We start from the raw sequence: 27139 nt of genomic DNA, 5'->3' as shown, positions 1-27139 counted from the left end.
AGTGGCAGATATGTTTGGTGCTGGGTATCCTGCTGGACGTTGCAAAAGTTGCAGAAAATGTGGAGACTGGTGGAATGGCAAGTGAAGACACGGCAAACCATATTGTGGTGCTGGGAGGCAGATTGTAACTTCTAATTGTAAAATAACCATTAGCAGACTGTAATGTTGGGGGAGGGCAGGGTGTAAAACCTAGCTGTGCAGCAATTCTTAAAGGCCTCAGTTTCCCATTAAGACAGATGTTGTAGTAGTGGTGATACAAAACAGTTGTCCAATTTCACATGGTTACACAGTGACAATGTACAGACAGCACTGCTTACTTTGAAGTGGAACTCTTGCTGCAAGAAGAGTCACAAAAGAAGGTCGACTAAGTTGGGGGATGATTGCCACAGAGGCACGTTTCTTGTCACCATCACCAGAGTGGATATAGTCATCCAGATCTGTCACATCTGACGACAAATAAGAACATCATTGACCTACATTTGAAGAGTTATGCTGAGTTGGCTGGATATTTTGTGAGGCCTACCAGGCTTGGCACACACCTAAACTGGCAACTGCTGCATTGCCTTAGAAATACCACTGAATTGTTGTAAACACTATTGTCGTTTTATGTAAGTTCTTTCTCTGTGATGTAGGACACAGGTAGTGGTCAACCAGCAGTGAACTGACATTTGGGCTTTAAGGGTGATGTAGTCCGAATGCTTTAGGGCACTTCTGAGCATGACAACGACTTGGAGTCAGAATGCTACCAACCAAGTCCAAACATTGTGAGTTCTAGCCCATCCTGAAGTCTTGAACTTATAACCTTGTGATATTAAGAAAAGGAAGCTGGAGACACAAAAACTGTTGCGTACTCCCTTGATTGATAAGTAACCAAAAACATGTCAGAAATTAGGATTAATACAAGTTATTGTTTCTGAAGTGAAATATACAGCTGGTTCATTGAAGAAACAGTAAATACAACACAAATGTTTCAGTAACCATTTTGAAACAGTGCTTCAGTTTGGAATAATATATTGATCTTATGTATTTACTAACAGATGGATGCAGAAAGCTTCATTGCTGCACAAAAGTAAAGCCATTTATCTTTATTGTTGTTTATTTATCATTTATTCATCAGTAAAGCCATTTGAATTCAAACAAACTTAGAAAAGTGGAATGAATTTAGAAGTATATCCAGTGACTTCTTATGCTGTATGCTTATAAGTTACTGACACTTTAAGTCTGATAGTTATTGTCTTATTTAGGAGAACCACAGATCTGTGAATAATAGCTGTTATTCCAAATGCTTTGACACAAAGTTCATCTTAGAGTCATAGAGTTATACAGCACGGAAACAGACCCTTCCATCCAATTAGTCCATGCTGACCAAATATCCTAAATTGATCTAGTCCCATTTGCCAGCATTTGACCCATATCCCTCGAAACCCATTCTATTCACACACCCATCCAAATGCCTTTTAAATGTTGTAATTGTCCCAGCCTCCACCACCTCCTCTGGCAGTTCATTCCATACATGCTCTACCCTCTACGTGAAAAAGTTGTCCTTTTTAAATCTTTTCCCCTCACCTTAAACCTATGCCATCTAGATTTGGAGTTGCCTACCCTGGGGAAAAGACCTTTACTATTCACACTATCCATGCTGCTCATGATTTTGTAAACCTCTATAAGGTCACCCTTCAGCCTCTTACACACCAGGGTAAATAGCCCCGGCCTATTCAGTTTCTCCCTATAGCTCAAATTCTCCAACCCTGGCAACATCCTTGTAAATCTTTTCTGAACCCCTTCAAGTTTCACATCTTTCCAATAGCATTGAGAGCAGAATTGAACATAATATTCAAAAAGTGGCCTCACCAATGTCCTGTACAGATGCAACATGACTCCTATAATCAATGCACTGATGAATGAAGCCGAAAATGTGTTGCTGGAAAAGCACAGCAGGTCAGGCAGCATCCAAAGAGCAGGAGAATCGATGTTTCAGGCATGAGCCCTTCTTCAGGATTCCTGAAGAAGGACTCATGCCCGAAACGTCGATTCTCCTGTTTCTTGGATGCTGCCTGACCTGCTGCGCTTTTCCAGCAACACATTTTCAGCTCTGATCTCCAGCATCTGCAGTCCTCACTTTCTCCGCACTGATGAATGAAACCAGGTGTACCAAATGCCTTATTCACCATACTGTCTACCTGCAACTCCACTTTCAAGGAACTATGCACCTACACCCCGAGGTCCCTTTATTTGGCAACACTCCTCAGGGTTCTACCATTAACTATATAAGTGCTGTCCTGATTTACTAACCAAAATGAAACACCTCACATTTATCTAAATTAAATACCTACTGCCACTGATCAGCCCATTGAACTGTCTGATCAAGGTCTCATTGTACTTTGAGATAATCTTCTTTGCTGTCCACTACACCCATCAATTTTGGCGGGATGGGACCATTTGCCACTGCCGATTCGCCGCTGCCCTTTCACCGCCGAGGATGCTTAGCCACTACCCATTGGCCCCTGAGGACGATTCGCCACCGCAAGTGTTTGTAACTCATTTTTATGTATAAACCAATAAAATGATATTTATTTCACTTTTTTTATCAATATGTGGTATGTAGTTGTATAAATAAAGGGGGCTGAGAAGTATGAAAGAACAGGCTGGAGGGAAAACAATCACTACATATATATATTTCTGGTGGCAAGTAATCTCCAGAGGTCAAACGACCCCAGTGAAGAAATGCTGGTGGCGAACCGGCAGTGGCTAATCGGCGGCAGCGAATGTGCCATGGCGAATTGTCACCAACCCCAATTTTGGTGTTATCTGCAAACTTACTAACCATTCCACCTATCTACATGTCCAAATCATTTACATGAATGATGAAAAGCAGTGGACCCAGCACAGATCCTTGCAGCACACCACTGATCATAGGCCTCCAGTCTGAAAAAACCCCATCCATCACCACCTTTTAGCACCGATATTCAAGCCAATTTTCTATGCAATTGGTTAGTTCTCCTTGGATTCCGTGTGATCCAACCTTACTAACTAGTCTACCATACAGAACTTTGTTGAACACCTTGTTGAAGTCCATATAGACAACGTCTACTGCTATGCCTTCATCAGTCTTCTTTGTCACTTCTTCAGAAAACTCAATCAAGTTAGTGAGACACAATTTCCCATGCAAAAAACTATATTGACTCTCCTTAATCAATCCTTGCCTTTCCAAATGCATGTAAGTCCTGTCCCTCAGATTCTTCTCCAACAACTTATCCACCATTGACATCTGGCTTATGCCTGTAGTTCCCCAGGTTTTCCTTACCACCTTTCTGAAATAATGGCACCATATTAACCAATCTCCAGTCTTCTGTCATTTCACCTGTGGCTATCGATGATACAAATATCTCAGCGAGGGGGCCAGCAATCTCTTTTCTAGTTTCCCACAAAGTTCTGGGGTATACCTGATCAAGTCCTGGGGATTCATCCACCCTTATATGTTTTAAGCGTCCAGCACCTCCTCTTCTCTAATATGGGCACTTTTCAAGATATCACCATTTAGTTCCCCATGGTCTCTAACTTCCTTATCCTTCTTCACGGTAAATACTGATGGGAAATACTCATTTAATTCCAGACTTTTGTGTTGGGAGAATATAATGGTTAGAGTTGAAAAGTATGGCGTTGGTAAAGCACAGCAGGTCAGGTAGCATCTGAGGAGCAGGAGAGTTGACGTTTCCTGAAGAAGGGCTTATGCCTGAAATGTCGACTCTCCTGCTCCTCAGATGCTTCCTGAACTGCTGTGCTTTTCCAGCACCATACCTTCGGGAGTTGAGTTCAAATTTATAACTGGCTGATGGCATAAATGAATGAATTCTACTTTGTGGATAATGTGCTATGTGGAAAGGGTTGGGGAGACTTCATCCAGTGGCTGATGAACATGAGGCTGCTACACGATTCAATGTCACCAGGGCTTTGAAGTAGTCAAGTTTATCCTTCTGAGGTCGGGGTTGAATAAAAGTGACATAACGCCGCATTGAGCTGTGCAGTACCTGACTGATGGTGCTAGATGATGACATTGCAAATGAAATGTAAAATGTTCTTCATCACTACGCCTTTAGCTTGATTCGACTCAAAATGTTAATTCACTTTTTTCTTCACAGATGCTGCCAGATCAGCTGAGTCTCTCCAGCATCCATAGTCCTTTGTTTTATTTTATATCACAAGTGGTCTGTTCGTTTATATTATAGAAAGAAATTTGAGATGAGCAAGATTTCCTCATACTCCTGCGTACTTACAAGGTGAATACTCAAAGATAGGGTTCTGAAATTAAGGTTTGGTTCAGAATAATGCAGACAACATGGTCCAGTTAATATTCCAGCTGAGGAAGACGTGGAGTCACCTCATTGCTCACTGGGGTCAGTTTTAACGGATTTCCCAAGTTGGTGCAATGTTGGTCTTACATCCTACTTAATATACTCCACTTGAAGTTAATGAACAATAAGTGTTATTTTGTAATGTTTAAAATCGCTATTCCAACCAATCCCCTGGGTTCCTCACATAATGAATGATGGTAAAATCGCTCCATAGTTTCTAAGTAATTATGGCAAATATTTCAGAGCACTTTCACCCACTAGTTGGTGAAATATGGAATCTTTCCAAAATGATACAAGGCCTTAGCTTGAATACTGTGAACAGTTTCAGGCCCCTTATCTAAGGAAGGATATTGGAGGCAGTCTAGAGAAGATTCACTAGGCAGGTGCTAAGTTTGGTCTTAGGAGGAAAGGTTGTGTAGGTCGGACCTTTCCTCATTGCAGTTTTGGGGAATGAGAGGCAAACATATTGAAACGTAAAAGATTCTTAGGGGGTTTGACCAGGAAGATTCAGAAAGGTTGTTTACCCTTGTGGGAGAATCTAGAACCAGAAGACATAATCTCAGAATAAGAGGTCACCCTTCCGAAACAGTGAAGAGGAGGAATTTTGTCAAGAGGGTAGTGGTACCGTTTGCACTCTAGAGCAGAGAGACTCCCTCTTTCTAATATTGGATCTCACCATCACTGCATGCCGTTCAACAAGAGACCACCCTCACCCAGGATTTGCTGGGCAAATTTCAGGAGGCACTCCAGTTTATCCTTGATTCACCATTAAATTCCAATGAGCTTGGGATTGGTTGTGGTCAAGAGGTTCATCAGTGGCATTGGACAACCTGCAGGTGGGTTGTGCACACTGGCCCCTTCCCACTTTTAACTTAATTGTGGGAGGTTTTCCACTGATGGAAGATTGAAACATTACCTCTCCCATGAGTTAATTTACCTGCTTGTCATATTCCCCACGATAACGGACACAATTGATTTCCATATCAAACTGTATCATTTCTAAGAGTGATGCTTTCAACTCTCAATTAAGTTAGAGGAACAAAGAATTAAAATGCACATTGTAAATGAGAGTTTCTTTGTAGTGAGGGATTATAGAGTTAAAAGAGTTACTTTCCTATGAATAAAAGCTCGTTAAAAAAAATTTTAAAAAAATTTATGGATTAGAAGGTAAATACATTTCATACTGCATGGCCATAGCAGGGATTTGCCTCAACTTATACCCATAAGATGCATTCACTCCCAAAGTCAAATGCTACTCTGCAGGATAAAACATTAATGTCATAGTTTTACAAATTTGCACAAACACTGCTGCAGTTTCAATAAAGCAATGTTGATAGCCCTATAACATAATCAACTAAACATTTAACCAAGCAAGCTGAAACCAAACCATTTTATCAGACTGAAACACAATTAGGTGAATAATGAAAATTTGACCATCGCAAGACTTGCAGCTTGCTCCTAATTCTCTGAGAACTGGAAGAGGATCAGACCTTATTGAGAAATTAATTGTAACACAGCCTTATTTGTAAACTAAAAGGATGGACTTATCTACCATTGAGTTATCACTCCAATAATGATGAATTCTCCTGTCACTTTGACAGATGAATGTTCAGCAAAAAGCAAGAAAGGATCAGTTTACAGTCTCTGTTGACATCTCATATGTAACTTGAGACTAAGTCTAGACTTGCATAACTGATTGCAGTGGGGATATGAAGTCAGTGCTGATGGGGTGGATGGAGGGGCTTTCTGATGAGCTGAATTGGCCTAACATAACTTTGCTGTCTTCTCCTCAAATGTTCAAATCACTCAATGACAAAAACTTCTCCACTTGAATCAGTTCAATGAGGGTTTTCCCATGTATTTGGATCCAATTTGTAAGATCTGAAATTGGTGTTCAGATTATCTATATATCTGAGTTTGGGATGTCCAGATTTCCATGGTGCTTTTGGTGTCTGTGAATTCACCATGTGAATTATATGACCAACCCAGAGAGCTGAGCTTTGATCAATATCCTCTCAATGATGGATATGGAGCATTTTGCAAATACCCTAGTGTGTGAATTTTTTATCCTGCCTTACGAAAGTGCAATGAGACCTCAGACAGTGATAATGGAATGGTTCTGGTTATTATGTTTAACATCAGTAGATTGTTCAAGTCTTGTACCCATAAGAAATAATGTAAGAAACACTTGCTTGCAGATTTTGATCATTTGTTCTGAGACAAATTCTTTGCCATTTGCACAGTCTGTGAATGAGCCCAACAAACTCTCAGCTTGCTTTTGCTAGCTGATGACGCATTTTATCATCCAGGCAAGAGATCAGTCCCAGGATAGGAAAGCTTCTGGACTGAGTGTAGTGGTGTGTGTTCATTAATGTCTGCGAGGTCTTGTTAAAATTCATTCACGGGATGTCACTGTTGTTTGCTGGGCCCACATTTATTGCCCATCCATAGTTGCTTTTGAGAGGGAGGTTGTGAGCTGTCTTTTTGAACCACTACAGTCCATTTGGTGTAGATATCCAGCAATGCCTTTATAGAAGGATTTCCAGGTTTTTGACACTCATGTAAGATCCAATATGCAACCCAATAAATAGCATAAGCATTCAAAGCACACATTGGATTTTTAGTTCTGCTGGGTTTGATTGAACATCTCTGATGATGAAGGTATGAGATTTTGAGTTCGACAATGATAATTTTCTCCTTAATTGGGACAAAGCCAGTTTTTTTAGCTCTGTAATCTTCCAGATAAAAAATTTAAGATACATTTATACTACAAATTGATGGACATTTTACTTAAACATTACTGTAACAATATTTGTACTTAAAATTTTATTTTCTACTAGAAATGTGATTGCAATTTCTGTCTTTTTCTGGAGCCATTAATGAAGGGATTGATTGCCTCACTACCTGTGAATTGCTTATAAAGTTCTGTAATAAGCTTTTATATATTTTTAGAATTAATAATGTCTTATGAAACACATGAGCGAGATGATGACCTAATAATTGGTATTATTGTTAGACTTTTAATCCAGAGACCCTGGTCATGTTTTGGGACCCGGTTTAGAATCCCGCAATGGTAGATGGTGGAATTTGAAATCAAATGAAAATATGGAACTAAGAGTTTCATAAAGATCATTTGATGATGAACATGAAACTATTGTTGGAAAAAACGCATCTGTTTCATTAATGTCCTTTAAGGAATGAAACTACTGTCCTTGCCTGGTTTGTGACTGAAAACCCACAGCAAGGTGGGTGACCCTTAACTACCCTCTGGGCGAGTATGGATGGGTAGTAAATGCCCATGATGCCCTTATTCCACGAATGAATAAATCAAAATATTCTTCTGTATCATTAACTCATGAACCCATGGATGTAGGTTTGCTAGCTGAGCTGGAATGTTCATTTTCAGACGTTTCGTTACCATACAAGTTAACATCTTCAATGAGCCTCCGGATGAAGTTTCGTCCGGAGGTTCACTGAAGATGTTACCTAGTAAATGAACCTTCCAGCACAGCGAGCAAACCTATATCCAGAACCTCAACCTGAGCTACAAATCTTCTCAAAACTTGCTATCATTAACCCATTTCCGTATATACATTTTGATGAGGTGGTACATAACTGAGGAGAGATTCTTAGGCTCTGATAACATCTGTGTTGTTATAACGTGGTTGTAATTTGTTTTCAGAAAACACATTTGGAAGACTGTTCTGCTCCTTTCCAAGGGGAGAGTTACATCAATCTTTTATACCATTCAATATTTTTAGGATCCGTCTCTCAAAAAATAAGTGGGAATAATCATTTGAGAAGTCTTACTGATCCTGATTGGTTTCACAGAGGGGTTAGGATTATAATCCACTACAGATATCTATGTGTCTGATAACTGTGGTGATTGTAAGCGGAAAGTTTTAATTATGTACAATGCATCCTGATAAAGTACATTTTACCTAAACCTTATTCAGTAGCAGAGAATGAAATGTTCAGCAAAATTAATTAATTCATACTGCAGTTTAAATATTGTGTGGGGCAGAGATAGTTTTTAAAATGATGTGTAAAATTCACATAAGCTTTAAGCCTAGCTCAGAGTTGATTTATAAACTTGCTGATCTGTAACAGAATAAATGCAATTAATAAATTTGATGTTCAAAATGATTTAAATGCTGCAATTGAGTACATTTTCATTTCATATTATCTGAAGTTCCTGAAAGAACTTGCCTGAATTTCAAGAGAGTATATTTAATTAATTATATTATTCTCTGTGATGATTTATAAAAATATTATTCACACATTGGAACGCACCTAATCCTTTAAATTCTCAGTACGTGCTGAATCTCACTCATATGACAGATGCTGGCCAGTTGGAATCTAATGGAGCTGCATTTTGCCAAAAATTTGCGAAGTGTCAATTGCAGGGAGCTTCATGGAGGGTTTCTCTCTGTGAGTTTCAGTGAGTTTTCCCATGCACTTTTACCCTACTGACCTCATTGCACTAAGATACCACACCCAAGCAATCTAGTGCTGACTAGCGGCCAATGTACTCACTGCCAGTGCCATATTAAAACCCCAGCGGTTAATCACCGCCAGCCAGGTACTGCCCTTCACTGCTGCACTTTCAGAACAACTGCTCTGGAGATAGTAGATGGACATAATCTGCTGACATGGACTTTAATTCCTAGTAAGTGGGATGGTGGACTGGAGGGCTATCCTCTTGCCACAGGCAAGCTGAAGAAACCATGGCACTGGACCTGCCACTTTGATCTGAAGTTGTCACCTGGTTCAGTGTGGTTTCCATAGTCTGGCGGTAGTGCATGCTTCATGAGAAGTAAGTCCCATCATCATCTATCCAACTCACACTCACTGTAACTCTGCTACTGTACATACTTCCTACCATGGCTCATGGTCTACCACTCTCACTATTTCATGCAACATCTTCCTGCAATTGCTGTCGCCCAGTGATGCCCCCTTCTACACTAGGGCGGTATGATGGCTCATTGGTTAACACTGCAGCCTCACAGCGCCAGGGACTCAAGTTCAATTCTAGTCTCGGGATGTCTGTGTGGAGTTTGCACATTCTCCCCATGTCTGCAGGTGCTCTGGTTTCCTCCCACATCCAAAGATATGCAGGTTAGGTGAATTGGCCATGCTAAATTGCCCATAGTGTTAGGGGCATTAGTCAGAGGGAAATGGGTCTGTGTGGGTTACTCTTCGGAGGGTTGATGTGCACTTGTTGGGCCAAATGGCTTGTTTGCACACTCTAGGGAATATAATCTAAAAACTAATAATGCTGCATGCCCTCAGAACTGTCAACTCACACACTTGGGGCACTTTACCATCTTTCTCCAACATGTACCAATATTAACAGCAGTATCATATTACTTACTCCATTTCATATCATACAAACATTGAATTCCAACAGTATGGAAGCAGGCCATTCAGCCCATCAGGTCCACGCTGACACTCTGAAGAGCATCCCACCCAGGCACACTCCCCTATCCTATAACCCTGCATTTCCCATAGCTAATCCACCTGGCCTGCACATCCCTAGACACTATAGGCAATTTAGTATGGCCAATCCACCTAATCTGCACATCTTTGTATTGTAGGAAGGAACCGGAGCACATGAAGAAACTTGCACAGACACTGGGAGAATGTGCAAACTCCACACAGACTGTTGCCTGAGGCTGGAATTAAATCCAGGTCCATGTTGCTGTGAGGCAGCAGTGCTAACTATTGAGCCACCATGCTGCCTCCTTGTCTTAGTCCGGGAGAAAATATCCCACACAGAGCAGTTTGGGACAAAACAGGCATTGTGATGTCTGACCTTTGTCTCTTCAGCCCCTAAGTGGTGAGAACCCTTGTGGAAGAGGACTGTGTTTACCAGCTCATGTGGTGATATGAGGTCTTCGTGAGCTGGTAAACAAGTTAGATTCATTGACATGTGCTGTGCTGCTATCCCATTATATCACTGTGAATGTATTATTACCATGCCCAAACTTCTACCCATATTTCACAACTCTTCCTCTCTCTTGCCTCCTGTATACAACAGTTCACATCCATCTAGTACTTGCCATGAAGAGACCAGCTCCTCATTCCATCCTCCAGTTCTGAGGAAGAAGCCACAGATCCCTCAGAGGATGTGCCATCATGGCACTCTCCACCGGCTCCGATACTGACTCAGCAGTGGGTACTTTCGCCTGAGTACAATTGGGAAAACATGAGCTTATTAATACCATGTTTCCTCTTGTGCATGAATCCAGGAGATACTCTTAAAATTAGTGGGTCACCATTTTATGACAGAGATGAGGTTCTCTGAGGTTTCAGAGCTCTACATCAGAAGTCAATGAATGTTGGATCATTAAATATTTTTAAGACGGAAGTAGACAGACTTTTGCCAGGCAAACGATTCGAAGGTTAGATGGAAATGTGGAGTTTGTAATGTAAACGGATCAACTGTGATCTCAGTGAATGGCACAGGATACTTGAAGGGCCAAATGGCCTATTCTGCTGCTAATTCATATCTTCATCAGAGGAATGAGAAACATCACATGAGTGGATAATGTTGAGACGTGGACTGAGGATGATTGCGGAAAGGCACAAGAGCTAGACAATGTAAATAGTTCCACTTGAGCTCTAGTACAGTGAACTAACAAAATAAGTATGTGATCTAATGCCTAAAATTTACCAGTTACACCTAAATAATAATTTTACCCAATATTGGGTTGAATGCCTTTCAGACATTCTTTCAGCATAGACAATGGTCTCTTGGTTGTGACCCTTATGTCCAGAAAGTGCGTCAAGAACACCTAATTTCTACTGTAGTGAATCCCTTGGTATGCAGAATGTAAGGACATATAATACACGAGCACCTTCAAGGGTAGAATCTGAGGGGGCTCTTAACTGAGGCCACTCTGTGCAATAGGCAGGTTGTATGGGACAGTGGTGATTTTACCTTCTACATTTATTACAATCTCTTCACTTGTCTCACAAATCCAAAACAAAAATAGAAATTGCAGGAAAAGCTCAGCAAGTCTGGCAGCATCTGTGGAGAGAAATCAGAGTGAACATTTCAGATCCAGTATCCCTTCATGAGAAGGTCGCACAAATCCTTCTGACAGTGTAAGATCCAATTTTAGAAAATGATATGTAACCATGAAGGATAAAGAAAGAAAAAGAAAGTCAAATCGCAATTTTTTAAATGCAGTTAAGTGTGTTTTCCTTAGTCTGTTGGCCTGCAGTTAATGATAATTCATCTGTGCAATTTTCCAGGTCAGAATCTTCCCCTGACAAAGCAACGGAAACTCTTGCCATGCGTACCTGGTTTGTGGGTCGGATGTTCCTGGAAGAATTTGGAATTTCATGTTGGTGCTCGTCAGAGGTCTTGCTCATTCTGCTGCTCCTAACTTTGAACTGGTTTCTGCGGCTTTACCTGCACTACTGCAGCCAGTGGCTCTGTCTCCAGGCAATTGGTGTCCCTGTCAACAAGTAGGCTTGCTGGTCTTCATATTTATGTATGAGATGCTGAGATACAGCTCAAAGCAAACTTTTTCAACTTTGGTAACTAGTTTATTTGATCCTTATCCAAGGAATCAAAATGACATGACAGATGAGTTTGTGTAAAAAAATGACATGGAGAATCAATTTTATGTATTTATTATACCACAGTGACCTCTTGAAGAGTATATATTGAGAACTCTTATTTATCTTTGAAACATATTTCATAATCCACTGTCTCACAATCGTCAGTAAAATTCTGAAAGTAACTGCCGAGCTTTAGTAGAATTTTGAGGATGACAGTTACTCATCGTCATTTGATGCATACAATCTAATTAATGGCATATCACCAATCCCAAATTTTATGGAACATACAGCTTTTGTTTAAAATTGCTCCAAAACAAGATTTTCATCCATCAACCACGCACCTTCCCTTCCCTTTCTGTCTGTTAAGAATTTACCATTCAAGCCTTTAAATAGTCATTGCAAACGGAAACTGTCTTCATGAAAAAGTGTCTTAATTTATTTTCAAATATGTGATGCCATGGCATAAAACCCATTGAAATGCATCATCCTGTCACTGCCCTGTGACTTTGGAATACAGATGATGCAGATCTCATTCCAGCTTCCCTCCTTTCTTATATGAAGAGAAACGAATCCTGCAACAAGCTTTCACAGAATTATTTCCCCTTCAAATAAATAGGTTAAATAACAAAGAGTTACTGGACCTGAAATGTTAACTCTGCTTTCTCTCCATAGATACTGCCAGGTCTGCTGAGTTCCTCCAGCAATTCATGTTTTTGTTTAAGACTTCCAGCATCTTCAGTTCATTGTTCATTTTTAACTGTTAAATTATGCTATGGTGTGCTACTGGAAGAATGTTTAGCAAGTTCACAAGACTTCCTCATTCTTAATAATTTGGTAGAGCTTGGAAACCTCTTTAGTGCCCTCAGTTAAGACATAATTTTGTCTACAGAAGATAAGAGTCAGTGTTACAGTCTCTGGATAAAGTGTTTGGCCACTTAGGATTGAGATTAGATGAAAATTCTTCACTCAGGCATTTGTGAATGTTTGAAATCCTCTCCATCAGTGCCAAGATGAGTATATTTGATAGAACTTTGAACACTGCAAGACAGTGGGAAAGTTGAGTTGAGATAGAAGATGAACTTATTGAGTGATGGAGCAGGTCCAAAAGACAAATAACTTACTCTTTCTATTTCTTGTATTCTTATTAGCAGAGAGGAACTTAAGACAAATGTATCACTCACTTGTCTGCTGGTATCTCACAACATAATTTTAAGTCCTGGTCATTTGCCTACTCAATGTTACTTTTTATAAATGTCTTCAGAAAAACAAAAGGAGACATTTTTAAGTTCGTTCTAATTAAGTCCAATCCAATGATTTTAGCATGAAAAGTAAGTAAAAGGCATTGATACTGAAAATGGCAGTATTAGTTAGATCTGGTATAGAAACCTTCTTCAACTCAAACTCTTTTCAGGTAATTATTTTTAGTAGAGCATTGTTGTTTTGGGTGGGATCATGTAACATGAATGCATAACTTATCTTCTGAATCATAAAATTAATTCATAGACATTTTCAGCCCAAAAAGAAGCTATTTTATGCCTGTTCTGCTTGGAAAAGAACTATTCAATTTAATCCAGCTCGTGTTCTATCGCCTTGCAGGGTGTTGCGTCAGTTAAATGCAATGTGAGTTTGTGCCTCTAACATCATTTCAGGCAGTGAATTCCAGATCCCCATCATCCTCTAGATGAAATAAAATCTCCTCAACTTTCCTCAAATCCTCATAATTACCACTATGTCTATGTTGAGCATTAATTGACCTCTTTGTTATGGGAAATACGATCTTCACTATTTTAGTGAATTATTGAGCTATAAGAAATAGGAACAGAAATAGGCTATTTGACTCCTCGAACCTGCTGTGCCATTCCATAGGCTGATCTGACACTCCTCACATCCACCTTCCTGCCCTTTCTGCATAACTATTGATTCCTGTACTGATTAAGAATCCATCTCTACCTTAAATATGCACAAAGAGTCTGTCCCTCACAGCTGTCTATGCAAGGTGTTCTAAAAACTCAAAAACATCTGAGAGAAGAAATTCCTATTCATCTCAATCATAAATCAATGCCCCTTAATTCTGAGATTGTGTCCTCTGATCCTCGACTCTCCCATGAGAGGAAATATCCTCTCAGCATTTACCCTATCAAACCCCTTAAGAATCCTATATGTTTCAAAGTGATCCCCTCTCATTCTTCTAAGTTTCAATGAGTAGAGTCACAGAATGTTTAGCCTTTTCTCATAAATTAATCGCTCCTTTTCATGGATTATCCTGAATCTTCTCTGAACTGCCTTCAGAAAAATAACATCTTTTCTTAAATATGGGGACCAAAACTGCTCTCAGTACTCCAATGTGGTCTCACCAGCATCTTGTACAGTTGCAGTAAGACTTCCTTACTCTTATATTCCACTCCTTTGAAATATAAGCTAACATTCCATTAGCTTTCCAGACTACCTGCTGCAACTGTGCGCTAGCTTTCTGTATTTTATGCACAAGTACTCCAAGTCCCTTTGTGTTGCAACTTTCCATAGTTTTTCTCTATTTAAACAATAGTGTTCATTCATTCTCCACATTTTCCCACATTATTCTTCATTTGCCAACTTTTTGCCCACTTACTTTATTTAATATCTCTCTGCAAACTGTTTGTATCCCTCTCACAACTGGCCTCTCCATTTATTTTTGTGTCACCTGCAAATTTGGCTACAGTATATTTGTTTCCTTCTTCCAAGTCTTTAAGAAGTTGCAGTTCCAGCACCAATTCCTTGTGGACCCCATTAGTCACAGGTTGCCAACCTGAACAAGAGTCCCTTATTCACACTTGCTGTTTCCTGTCCGTTAACCGATTCTCTATCCATGCCAATGTACTACCTCAAGCACCATGGGCTCTTATGACTTAACCTTTTGTGAGGTATCTCATCGAGCGCCTTTTGGAAGTCCATACACCACATCTACTGGCTCCCTCTATCCACTCTGGTTGAGACTTCCTTGAAAAACTCTAAAACGTTAGTCAAACATGATTTCCCTCGCATGAAGCCATGCTAACTGTGCTTTATTGGATTATGATTTTCCAAATGTTCTGTGTTTATTTCCTTAATAATTGATTCAAACACTTTTCCAACAATAGATATTAGGCTAATTGTCCTATAGTTACCTACTTTTTTGCCTCCTTTTCTTTTTGAACAAGGATGTTTCATTAGCAACTTTCTAATCCTCTGATGCTTCTCTGGACTTCTGGAAAATTACAACTAGTGCATCCATTATCTCTGTAGCTACATCTTTTAGGATCCTCGTCTGCAAGTCAACAGGGCCAAGGGATCTATCTGCTATAAGCCCCATTAGTTTGTCTGATACTACTTCTCAGTGATGGTGATGGGATTTAGTTCTTCCCCTGTATTCTTTAGTGTTAATACACTATCAAAGTATCTTCCACTGTAAGACTAATTCTAATTTAACATATCAGGGAATGTGGTCCTGTACTTATTGTCCATTTCTAGTTGCCCTTGAGAAGGTATTAGTTAGTTTCTCTCTTGAACTGTTGCAGTCTCTGTTTGGTGTAGGTACACCCAGTTTGCCTGTGCCTCAGGTAGTGATTGTCATCTTTGAAGTTCTGCTTTTAGATGTAGTTTCTAACTGTTCAAATTCTTAAAGCAGAACTTCCTTTCCTTTCCTATCAGTGTTAGCAGTACCAACATGGAGGGCGACAACTGGACTCCTTTCCTCCAAATCCTAAGTTCCCCTCCAGCCCTGAGGAGATGTCCTTAACCTTGACAACAAATGGGCATCACAGTCTATTTGTGATTCACGCTGATGGCTGCAGAGAACAGTATCTATTCCCCGACTTATACTGTCCACACTCCACCTATTGCAATCCTATTTCCTCTCCCAATTGAATGGCTTCCTCCACCACAGTGCTGTGGTCGGTTTACTCATCCTCTCAGCTGTCTCCACTCTCATCCACACAGCTTGAAAGAATCTCATAACTCTTGGATAATATCGAGGACAGGGACACCTACATGAATCCCCATATCAGCCTCACTTACAACGCACCCTTTTGCCCTTGCAAGTTTGAATTGCCTAATCTAAGGGTGCGTCTGCCACTTGGAACAAAGTGTCCAGGTAAATTTCCTCCTGACTGATGCGGCGTAATGTGTGCAGCTCTGATCCCAAGATTTACAAGCAATAAATGGAAACACATAGTTCATGAAATTTTTATGTCTGCCTATTTTATCTCTCTCTCTAAATCCTAAGTGTTTTTACAATTCTATATTTTAGTTTCTCTCCATGGTTTAAATTATTACCCCTTTCTTTACTTTTTGTAGTTTAGACCCTGAAAGATTCAGTGAGGATTCTTCAGTCTAATTGGTTTAAGAGGCTTGCTGGTGCTCCCATTGCTCACATAGGACACCCCGTAGTCGATGCCACACTTGATTAAAGGAAACCTCTGCTTAAAAGCCCGTAGGCACCTGTCAGTGAGGTGCATGGTGGGTGTCATTCCTTCTCAAGTGATGGCATAATATGGGACATAAAGGGTGCAGTCTTGACATTGTAAGTACAGCTCTAATGATGTTAATTTTTCAATTTCTTTTGCCTTTAAGGTTCCATTTTTATCCACACACAGTCGAACTCAGCTACCAGAATTCTCTGCTGCATACTTGGGAGGAGTTGACCATTGTAGCCCTGGGACCTCTGACCTTGAATGTAGCTATGCTTGTTATGGCTATGATCAGATGGCTCTGTCATATATTATTTGGCTCATTCCCTTCCTTCTTGTCAAGGTTTATCTTGGCAATGGGAGTTTGGACAGTGCTTGACCCTCTGGCAATGTTTATAGTAGATGGCATCCTGGGGGTAAGTCAGTTAAAATAACTTGTACATGCAGACTTTAAATAGAATGCACTATATTCTGGAAAAGCTTTGAAAGTGAATGGTGCTGTGATGAAACAGACAGTTGCAGATGATTAGTATTTTGTCAGTAGATGGGATGTAAGTTCACTAACTATAAATGTGCGCTGTGCCAGACAAAGTATTATTTGTCCATTTCATTCTGACTCACTGTTCAAATTCAGAACCATTGTGAAGCAAAAGACCAGCTGTATTTCTTTGACCATTCAGTTGTAATACCATAAACATTGGAATTTACAATCCCCTCCAACTTCACATCCATGCCCAAACCCTTACAACTCACCGGAAACCATGTAATCTTCCAAGAACAGCAAAAAAAAAGAAAAAAGAAGCACCCAAGGACAAATGTAGGTGATTGACGATGGTAACTTTCTCCCAGACACTCTTTAAGTGATCAAAACTAGTCCAAGAGATAAGAGTGACCATCATTTTATAAAACATAGTATTTGTATGTTGCAATTTTTGCTTCAGTTTGCCCATGGAAATGTGCAGTGAATCAATACTTACCAGAGAGCTCGTTGCGTTTCTGACTGGTCCTCTTCAACACCTCTAATTTAACATTGTCAATGTGAACATTGTCTAGTCCCTTCATTATTTTAAATACTATAATATCTAACATCTTTAAGCATTTGTATCTACTTGTCACCAAGGTAAGCTTTTTCAAATCTCTCTATGTATCTTAAGTGCTTTCACGTGGGTATCATTCTTAAGGATCGCTAGTGAATCTTATATAAAACATTGCTACATGGGATGCAGTATCTTAAGTGACATTTAACAAAGGATTTATACCAGCACAACATGGTGTGTTTTATTTTACAATGAATCATACTGGCAAGGCAAGCTAATGTCGTCATTAAACCCTTTGACAACCAGAGTTGACCTCGTATGGAAATTATTTACCATAAGATGAATATCTTCTCTCTCAACAGATGTTAATTCGATACCCAGTAGAGTTGAAGTGCACTTGATATTGGCTCTGCCCAGCTGCATATCACTGCATTTTCTTTCTCTGTCAAGCATGCATCCACTCCCCTATTGATTCAAGATCTGCATGCAGTAGTTTTCTCTCCGTTGTAACACGAAAACCAATTTTGTATCATTCACAATTCATCACATTGCTCACAAACTTGCAGATTGCCTCTGTCCCTGCAACACTGCTAGCCAGGTCAGTAAAATCAAAGGTCTTGGTTCTAATTTCTGAGCAGCTCATGTGGTGAACAATCTTGAAGCACACCCATAATTATGAATAACCACCTTCTGCCTATGGGAATGCAACAAACTCAAATCCATTGCAACCATTTCTCACCAGTTTAATAAATTCTGCCTTACAGACTAACCTATTGTGAGGTTATTCCAAAATTTTATGTACGCAATATCTACCTAGGTCCAAAAGCCATGTGATTTCATAAAATTCAATCAAATTAATTATTTATGATCGCATTTCAGAAACTGGATTGAATCCTTTGCTAACATCTACATTATTTTTTCACTGGAGCATAGGAAGTTAAGAGGTTACTTTATAGAAGTTTATACAAAAGTGCATAGATATGGTGAATGGCAGGTGTCTTTTCCCTAGGGTGGGGGATTGTGAGACTAGGGACCTATTTTTAAGGTGATAGAAGATAGATTTAAAAAAGACATGGGAACAATATTTTTACACAGAGTGGTTCATTTATGGAATGAACTTCCAAAGGAAGTGGTGGATGCAGGTATAATTACAACATTTAAAAAACATTTGGATAAGTACATGAATAAGAAATATTGAGAGCATATGGGCTAAATGCAGGTAGGTGGGCCTAGTTTAGTTTTGAGTTATGGTAATCATGGAGTAGTTGGATCTAAGGATCTGTTTCCATGCTATATGACCTATGACTCTATTACCTACCATGCAAATCTTAAGTACTTGAGCATTTGTCCAGAAGATGCAAACTTACCCTAATTTCAGTGAACTGTTAAAGGCGAGCTTAGGCTGAGCATCTTCTGAATTTAGCAGAATCCATACTTACAGACATATCTGCCTCTCCCTTCTCTCTTCCCATGACTTTGCTCAGGCTCCGATGAAGATCAGTAATATACCAGTGGCTGGATCTTGTGATAGATCCACACCACAATTCACTAAGGTTTGCTTGTAAATTCATTACCTGATGCCACGCATTAGCCAAATACTTTATTTTCCTCAGTATTTAAGACTCAATCTGCTGCTAGGTGCTATGACTGAAGACTAAACCAGTCGTGGTGTCTCTTGGCAAATTCCAGCTAAGTTCCCTATGTTTCATGGAAAGAAACTGATTTTGTAATAGAGCATGTACACTCCTTAAGTCTTGCATTCTTCATTGTACCTAACATTTACAGTGATACATCACATCTGTCACTGTGTGTGCCTTGTTTGAGTTTTCTTACCACTAGCAAGTTCGCAAGCTGACTCAGGAAGTGTGATTTGAAGGAGCATTTTAATATAATTGATGGTCAGTTGCTGTGTTTATTCCTCCACTGTGGACTGTTAGCTGTTTTAGATTTTTAATTCCGATACGAGCAATTGCCTATTGCATAGTTTGTAGTGATTCAAAACGAAAATGCTTGAGGGCATTTTGGACAAAAAGGAGTTATAGCACAAGGCAAACCAATACATGACATGGAATAGCTGGCAATATAATCATGTAATGTGGTATAAGGCAAGTGAATAAAAATTAAAGTTGCATGCTGCCCAATTCAATGTACATTTTAATACAAAGTGATTATGGGTGAATTTTCAAGTAAAATCCAACAAAATGATATACACTTACTTTGGCAGTTTGGCTGATTGAATGCGTGCAAGATTGAAAGGAATGCTTTTGGGGTCTGACTGCATTTCTTTCAATGAAATAAAACGCGTACAATGCTGATAATAGAAAGAAAATGGCCTGCTCCATAAAATCATATAAGTTTTAAGTGCACCAGCCATTTTGTTAAAGAATAGAGCCAATTATACATTAGGAAGTGAGCTTTCGTCTGCAATCTAAGCAGAAGATCCAAATAACATCATAAGGGAAAGAAAATAAGTTACAGAGCTGCACTACAGAATGTCCAAACCACTTTACAACCAATTAGGTACATTTCATGCATTACAATGTATGAAATCTGCAGCCAATTTGCACACAGCAAGCTCCCACAAACAGCAATGTCTCAACGACCAGGTCATCTGTTTTAGAGGAGTCGATTGAGGAATTAATATTGTCAGTTGCCAAATGGAAGAACTCTCTCTGCTTGTCTTTAAAGCAATGCCATCAGATTTTTTACATCCTCAGAGAGCATGCGAGATTTCAGTTTAATGTCTCACCAGAGAGATGACATCGCCAAGAGTTTGAACATTCTCTCAGTACCATATTACACTGTACCCTGGATATTGAGCTCAAGAGTCTGGAATGGAACTTGAAACCACAATTTTCTGACTTCAAGACAAATGTGCAACTCAGTTGAGCCATGCAGGATGGCTTGTGTTATTTTAACAGTCCTTTCAACTCCCCAAAAAGAACTTGTGCAATGCGTAGCATCCTAACTAGAAAATTTGTGTTCATGTTCCACTTTAGGACTTGAAGGCCAAAGACAGTGCATTCATAATGTGGCCAAACTGGCTGAATGTCAACTTGCAAATCCCTGTAATGAATGCTAATGTTAAGAGTGAGAGAGTTTCAAAGTCTGTTGTGCGATAGGAAGAATTTGGAGCCTCTGAAATCATTATCCATAGCTCTAGGGGACATCACGCACGCAAAACTGTATTTCTTCGTGGTAACTTGCAATCTTTATGAGGCTACTGCCTTGCTAATGTTGATCAGACTGTTGCCAACTGCAAGGGATCAAATCCTCATGCTGGATGGGGTGGACTCAGGACCTTCCTCCTTGTCTTACCTGTGGTGGAGATTGTGGCATTGTGGGTTGAGCCTATTGTGTAATGATCTAAAACAGTTAATGCCAATGACTCTCTTAAGCACCACCCACTGTGGTGATGTCATAAGGATTTGGTGGCTTCAGAGCTGAAAGGAGTAAGACTCGATGTTTGGGTCTTCTTGTTATCGCTGTAAGAATACATATCATATTAATGTAGCTCATATATGGTTGTAATCATGCAATCAATTATATCTTGGGCAGCACAGTGGCTCAGCAGTTAGCACTGCTGCCTCACAGCAACAGAGATCCAGGTTCGATTCTAATCTTGGCGATTGTCTGTGTGGAGTTTGCATGTTCTGCCTATGTCTGCGTGGGTTTCCTCCAGGTGCTCTGGTTTCCTCCCACTTCCAAAGGTGTGCAGGTTAAGTGGATTGGCCATGCCAAATTGCGAAGTAGTGTTCAGAGATGTTAAGGTTAGGTGCGATAACTATGATTAAACCCTCCACACAGGTTACAGGAATGGGGTGGATATCGGTATGATGCTGTTCGGAGGGTCAGTGCATATTCAATGGGCTGAATGGCCTCTTTCTGCACTGTAGGAATTCTATGATTCTCTAATTATTGAAGACATGAGCCTCTTCTCATTAGACAACCAATTGTTTTTTTTCTAACACACTGGATCAAAAAAAATGTTGGCACTAAAACCACCAGATAGTTCATACAACGTGATAAGTAGCGGCGAGGATTCATCTTACAACATTGTAGCATGTGGCATGGACTCCATTCAGCTGCCTTCTATTTGAAGGCAGAGATTTCTTCGGGCACAACTTTAAAATGGCTGCTCAGGAAGCTTTTGAAAGAACTGAACTTTTTGGAACCCTCCAATGGCGAAGTTGGTCACAAGATCCAACAAGACAGGATGTACAATTGATGGTTAAAAAGCATTTCAGACCTGGGAAGAGATTCACAGCAGCAGGAGAGCTAAGGATTCCATGAAACTGAAGCATTAGTCACACTAAGGCAGTTACAGAATGCATCGGTGCCAATGAGTTGTTGGAGTGGTCTAAGTAGAGGTTCAGTCAGACAATGAATGGTCATTGGAGACTCTGTGAGTCAATTCAAAATCTTTGGTCATAGAATCCCAACAGCACGGAAGCACTCAGCCCATCGAGTCCATACTGACCCTCCAAAGAGCGTTCACCCAGACCCACCCTTTACCCCTGCAACCCTGCACCTCCCATGGCCAATCGACCTCAGCTGCACATCTTTGGACTGTGGGAGAAAACCAGTGCACCCAGAGCAAACCTGCTCAGACACAGGGAGGATGTGCAAACTCCACACAGTCGCCCGAGGCTGGAATCACACCCAGGCCCCTGGCACTGTGAGGCAGCAGTGCTAACCACTGAACCATCATGGCCAAGGCAAAGTCTTTTTCAATAAAGGGTGTAATTTACAAGCTGGGAAATGAGAAGTAAACTATGTGCTTACAAGTTGTATTGAATCTGGCCAACATAATGACCACAAGGCCTAGCTGTAGTTAGGGAAACCAAGGACTACAGAAACAACTTGAAATAGGTGGTTTTGGGAAAGTTGCAAAATCAGAATACAGTTAAAGTGGAAATCTAGAAGCCTAAGCAAACAGAGTCAAATGACAGAGCAAGTTGGGAGACTATTGAGGCTATAGAAAAGGCTCAATATCCATTACATAAAGTGTGGTAAAGGTTGGAAGCATTTATTTAAACTGCTCATAGCCAGGATTCATCCAGGAGAAAACAGGGAAAGCCACGAGAAGTATTATTTAGAGCTTCAGACTGTGAGAATCATTTAGGAGACTGTTAAAGGAATGGGATTCATCTTATACAGCTGCAGAGACCACGAATCATTCAATAAAGCTGTTAAGAGAACAGGAATAATTATTAAAGCCAGAGGCAATGGGAGGAATTCATTAAAGCCATGAAGAAAACAGGAATTGAGTATAAAGACTGCAATTAGTGGTATTTATCTGGAAAAGTCACCAAAATCACATGAATCATCCATTTTACTCACAAAAGGTGGAAATCATCCATTTTGCGTGTAAAAGTGGAGGAAAAGCTTCCAGGGCATCGATACACAATGGCAGTAATGCTGTACTGTAGAATGATAAACCTCTACAGCCAGAACAAAAAATCTCCAGGAAGTGAAGGAAGCATAAATAAGATAGCCGGAAAGATTTGAGTTCAGAGATGGGCCAAATAAAACAGAGATTTACCTACCTTCTGGAACCCTGAAATATGGAATTGCTGACAAACTAGCTATCAAATCAAAAGCTGAACAAGTTGATATACTTTTGATTCAAACTGGGATAATATTAATACAATATAATAATATTAATTATAATAAAAATATTATAGCATTCCAATATTTATAAGAAGCAACAGATACTTCTGATAAACTTCTGAAAAGCTTTGACAATTATTTTAACCTCAGAACACACAAGCTCTTGAAAGAGCAATATTAAATCAAGAGTCCAGCATCCAGAGGAATCCACTGATAATTCTATTAATGATATTTACATATTAAATAGAAAAATGAGACTTGAAATATAAGATAAAATGCATAAAAGACAGAATTATTCCTGGAATTGCAAATGTATCTTTATCAGATCTATCACAGACAGAAGATGATTTGACTCTTGAAAAGGCCATTCAGATGCTGCGTGAAGCAGAAGTCCAGAAACAATACAAGTCAATCCTCAGAGAAAAGGATCGACCTGACCACAAGATCAGCTGAATCCGTTTAGTTCATAAATTACAAATCCCTTAAAGACTTATGTGAGAAACAAGTACAATGGATATGACAGACACCATATATTAACAATCATTATCTGTGCTTTGGAACAAAGAAACCTCACAAACACCTGCAATGGGCAGCTAATAGATAAGAATGTTTTATCTGTAAATCAATAGGTCACTTTCAGGAAATATGTCAAAGTATGATGCAATCAAAGAACAACAGAAATCACACAAAGATGTTCATGAGGTAGAACAGGCTATAATAGAAGAAAAGCCAAATGTGTTGCTCAGGGGTGAAGGTGTCCAGATCTAAACCTTTGATAAGAAGATATTTATTTCAATTATATTGAAGCCAGAAGCAAAATATTTGTTAATTTCATCCCCTATATCCTTATAACCTATTAATTGCCCATTCTCACTCAGAGACCCAACATCACTGTATTTACTGTTTTCCTTCATAAATATGTATAGAAACTCTTGCTATCTATTTTTACATTTCTAACTAGCTTTCTGTCATACTGGACAGTAGGAATTGTGAAGGGTGACTTATAGTGGTTTAGAAAATAACGAGGGGCATCGATAAGGTGAACAGCAAAAATCTTTTCCTAAGGTGAGGGAGCTCAAAACTAGGGGACATATCTTTAAGGTGACAGGAGAAAGATTTAAAAAGGACATTAGGGGCAACTTTTTACACAGAGGGTGGATGGAATGACCTGCCAGAGGAAGTGATGGATGTAGGTACAGTTGCAACATTTAAAAGACATTTGGATAAGTACGTGAATAGGAAAGGTTTAGAGGGATATGGGCCAAACACAGGCAGGTGGGATTAGTTTAATTTGAGAACCGAAATCTGCATGGTCAGTGTGGACTAGTTGGATCAAAAGGTTTGTTTCCAAACTGCATGACTCTATACTTGAATTTTTGTTTCCTGATTAATCTTTTAGTCATTCTCTGCTATTCTTCAAATTCTGTATAATCATCTGACCTACCATTCACCTTTGCACAATTATATGTTTTTACCTTAGGTTTGATGCTGTTCTTAACCTCTTTAGTGTATAATGGATTGTAGGTCTTCTCCTTTGAACTTTTCTTTATTCTAAGAATAGAATTCAGTATATAGAAATATCTCCTTGAATGTCTTCAGTTAATTCTGTATTTATCTATTGCCTAACCTAAGAACCAAGTTGACTTCACCTAGCCTACATGCCTACATAGTTGCCTTTACTTAAGTTTAAAATTATAATCAATCCACTCTCTCCCTTTCAAAATGATTGTACAATGCAGCACGAAACCAGAGCCTTTAGATCCTGTACAACCAGAGGACAACTGCCAAAATCATCTAAGGCAACGTGACAAAGCAAACAGTAAGCTTACTCAAGCTTACTGCAGCTGTGGGGTCGGCACCAAGATGTAGGAGTAAGAAATGGAAGATTAAACAAGGGTGATGTTTAGGTGCACGAGTATCAACGTTCTGTAAAACCTTACATTTGTCACAAATATAGTACTTTGTGTGACAGATCTGTGATCTTTGAGAATCTGTTGAGGCTTCTGATGATTTGTGTTTTCCTATAGTCTAACCAAAGGGGCGGTGATCTCTGTACATGCTTGCATGTGCCCCTCGTGGAGCAATTCAAAGAGCTCAGAGGCTGTCATTTTCTGTGCCCCCTAGAAAGCAGGAATATAAGCTTGATGCTTGGCTCTCAGTTTAACCCATCTGCACCTTTTTGATTCAACACCTTTTTGATTTTGCCCCTCCCTATCTTTGAAATTTCCAGTATCAGACGTAGGCAACCCTTTGTTTTTATGGTCCAACAGGTTTATTTAGAAGTACTAGCTTTTGGAGCGCTGCTCCATCATCAGGTAGCTGTGGAGCAGGATCATAAGACACCGAATTTATAGCAAAAGATCACAGTGTTATGCATGCAGCTGATATGATATATTGAACAAACCTAGGTTGCTGTTACATCTTTCATCTTTTAGAATGGGTTGCAGATTTTGGTTCATTAATATTAATGTATTAAATTATTAAAGTAATAGTTCATTATGAATCCACGCCTCGTATTTCCCTGAGATTGGCAAGTGCCATTCACCAAGTAAGAGAATCAGCAGCTGCACTGTCATCCTGTTCTTGAGACAGAGAGAATTCTGCATGATATAAGCAGCAGAAGGTACTCAGAAAGTTCACAACACAACTGACAGGAACTAGATTGTGCATTCTTTCTCAGTTAAGAATCCTTAAAGATCTGGCCCATGGGCACCCCCATTTCTTCCTTTTCTTAATACCGAATTCACTGCTTTTTCATTCTAGTTCAATTAGTTTCAAAATTTTGCCCCTCCCTATCTTTGAAATTTCCAGTATCAGACGTAGGCAACCCTTTGTTTTTAAACTTATGAAAGCATTAGAAGGAAGTAGGTGTATTAAGTTTGGAGCGTGCTTTTTGTCTGTTGGGGATATTTCTGAAAAGACATTACCCTCCCCTTCCTCCCTACTCTCATATACTTTAAAACACACCAACCACCGCACCACCTGAACTAAACCCGCATGGACACTATGAGCCATTGCTGTGACTGAATTTGTATCTTTCGAAACCTGTGCACAACAGTGGGACATCGATGTAATGAGATCCATGCAAGATCTGGAGTTGCAATAGACTGGATTATTGTAACTTTAAAAGAAATGTTCCACTATCTGGACAGATATGGAGGTGTATTTCATCATATCCTGGGTGAATCTCAAGATTTGGGGCTTTTCTTCATGTTGCATAACTTCATAATGCAGAAGGGCAAGCAGAGGAGGAGAAACATTAAAAAGGAAACAAGGAAATAGTGGATAATGAGGAAGAGTGAGATGCAGCAAGAGCTGTAAGGCAGTACGTTATTGATGAGCAATTGTCTTTAAATCTCTCTGCCTCAATTTGTTGATTCACCCTTTGGCCACCACCTCCACTCTTTTTACATCCATCATCTGAATGACCTCAACTGCAATGTCATTGATGTTGCTTTTTCACTACTTATAATAGTCAAACTGATAGACTATATGTCTGTAAAGCTAAATCTCTATAGCACAAATGGGCAGCATCATTCCTAAATTGACAAATACTTCCATTGAACCTAAAGCAAGATGGTAGTTTAGCCTCAACTGATGTACTGTGTCCAGTTCTTTCCAAATATGTGAAGACGTATGTGAAGAGCGAAAAGATTCACAAGCAGGGACAAGGAATCTCAGTTGTAAAGATAGCTTTGAGAAATCAGACTGTTTCATGAGAAAATCATGAGAAGTCTGGGCAGAGTGGATAGGGAGGAATAGGAATAGGGGGACATATGAAAGGATCAAGAAGAAGAGGGCACAGATTTAAAGTCATTGGCAAAAGAAATGGAAACGAAATGAGGAAAATCTATTTTCATCTGAGTAGGTAGGATTTGGAATGCACTACCTGAGACTGTGGTGGAGGGAGGTCCAATCATAGCACTCAAAAGATTGAAGGGTTAAGAGGAAAAAAGGTAGGAGAATGACAGCAGGTGAATTGTATAAGTCAGAGAGCTGGTGCAGAGATTGCTGGCCAGTTGGCCTCCTTCTGGTCTGTTTAGATCGGAGTGGTGCTGGAAAAGTACAGCAGGTAAGGCAGTATCAGAGGAGCAGGAAAATCGACGTTTCGGGCAAAAGCCCTTCATCAGGAATAGAGGCA

The 27139-nt window shown here is 39.7% G+C and overlaps 1 protein-coding gene across 1 annotated transcript in view; it reads left to right on the top strand.

The window, feature by feature from the left end:
- ofcc1 (orofacial cleft 1 candidate 1) overlaps positions 1-27139 on the top strand; it is a 217079-nt gene that overhangs the window by 105940 nt on the left and 84000 nt on the right. The window contains exons 8-9 of the mRNA XM_043689352.1: positions 11613-11828; positions 16512-16764. Coding sequence (XP_043545287.1) covers positions 11613-11828; positions 16512-16764 — 469 coding nt within the window. The remainder of the gene's footprint in view (positions 1-11612; positions 11829-16511; positions 16765-27139) is intronic.

This window comes from Chiloscyllium plagiosum, chromosome 4, assembly GCF_004010195.1.
Source record: "Chiloscyllium plagiosum isolate BGI_BamShark_2017 chromosome 4, ASM401019v2, whole genome shotgun sequence".
Taxonomy (NCBI): Eukaryota; Metazoa; Chordata; class Chondrichthyes; order Orectolobiformes; family Hemiscylliidae; genus Chiloscyllium; species Chiloscyllium plagiosum.
The sequence above is the reverse complement of the archived record's forward strand: the minus strand, read 5'-3'. Positions and strand labels throughout refer to the sequence as shown.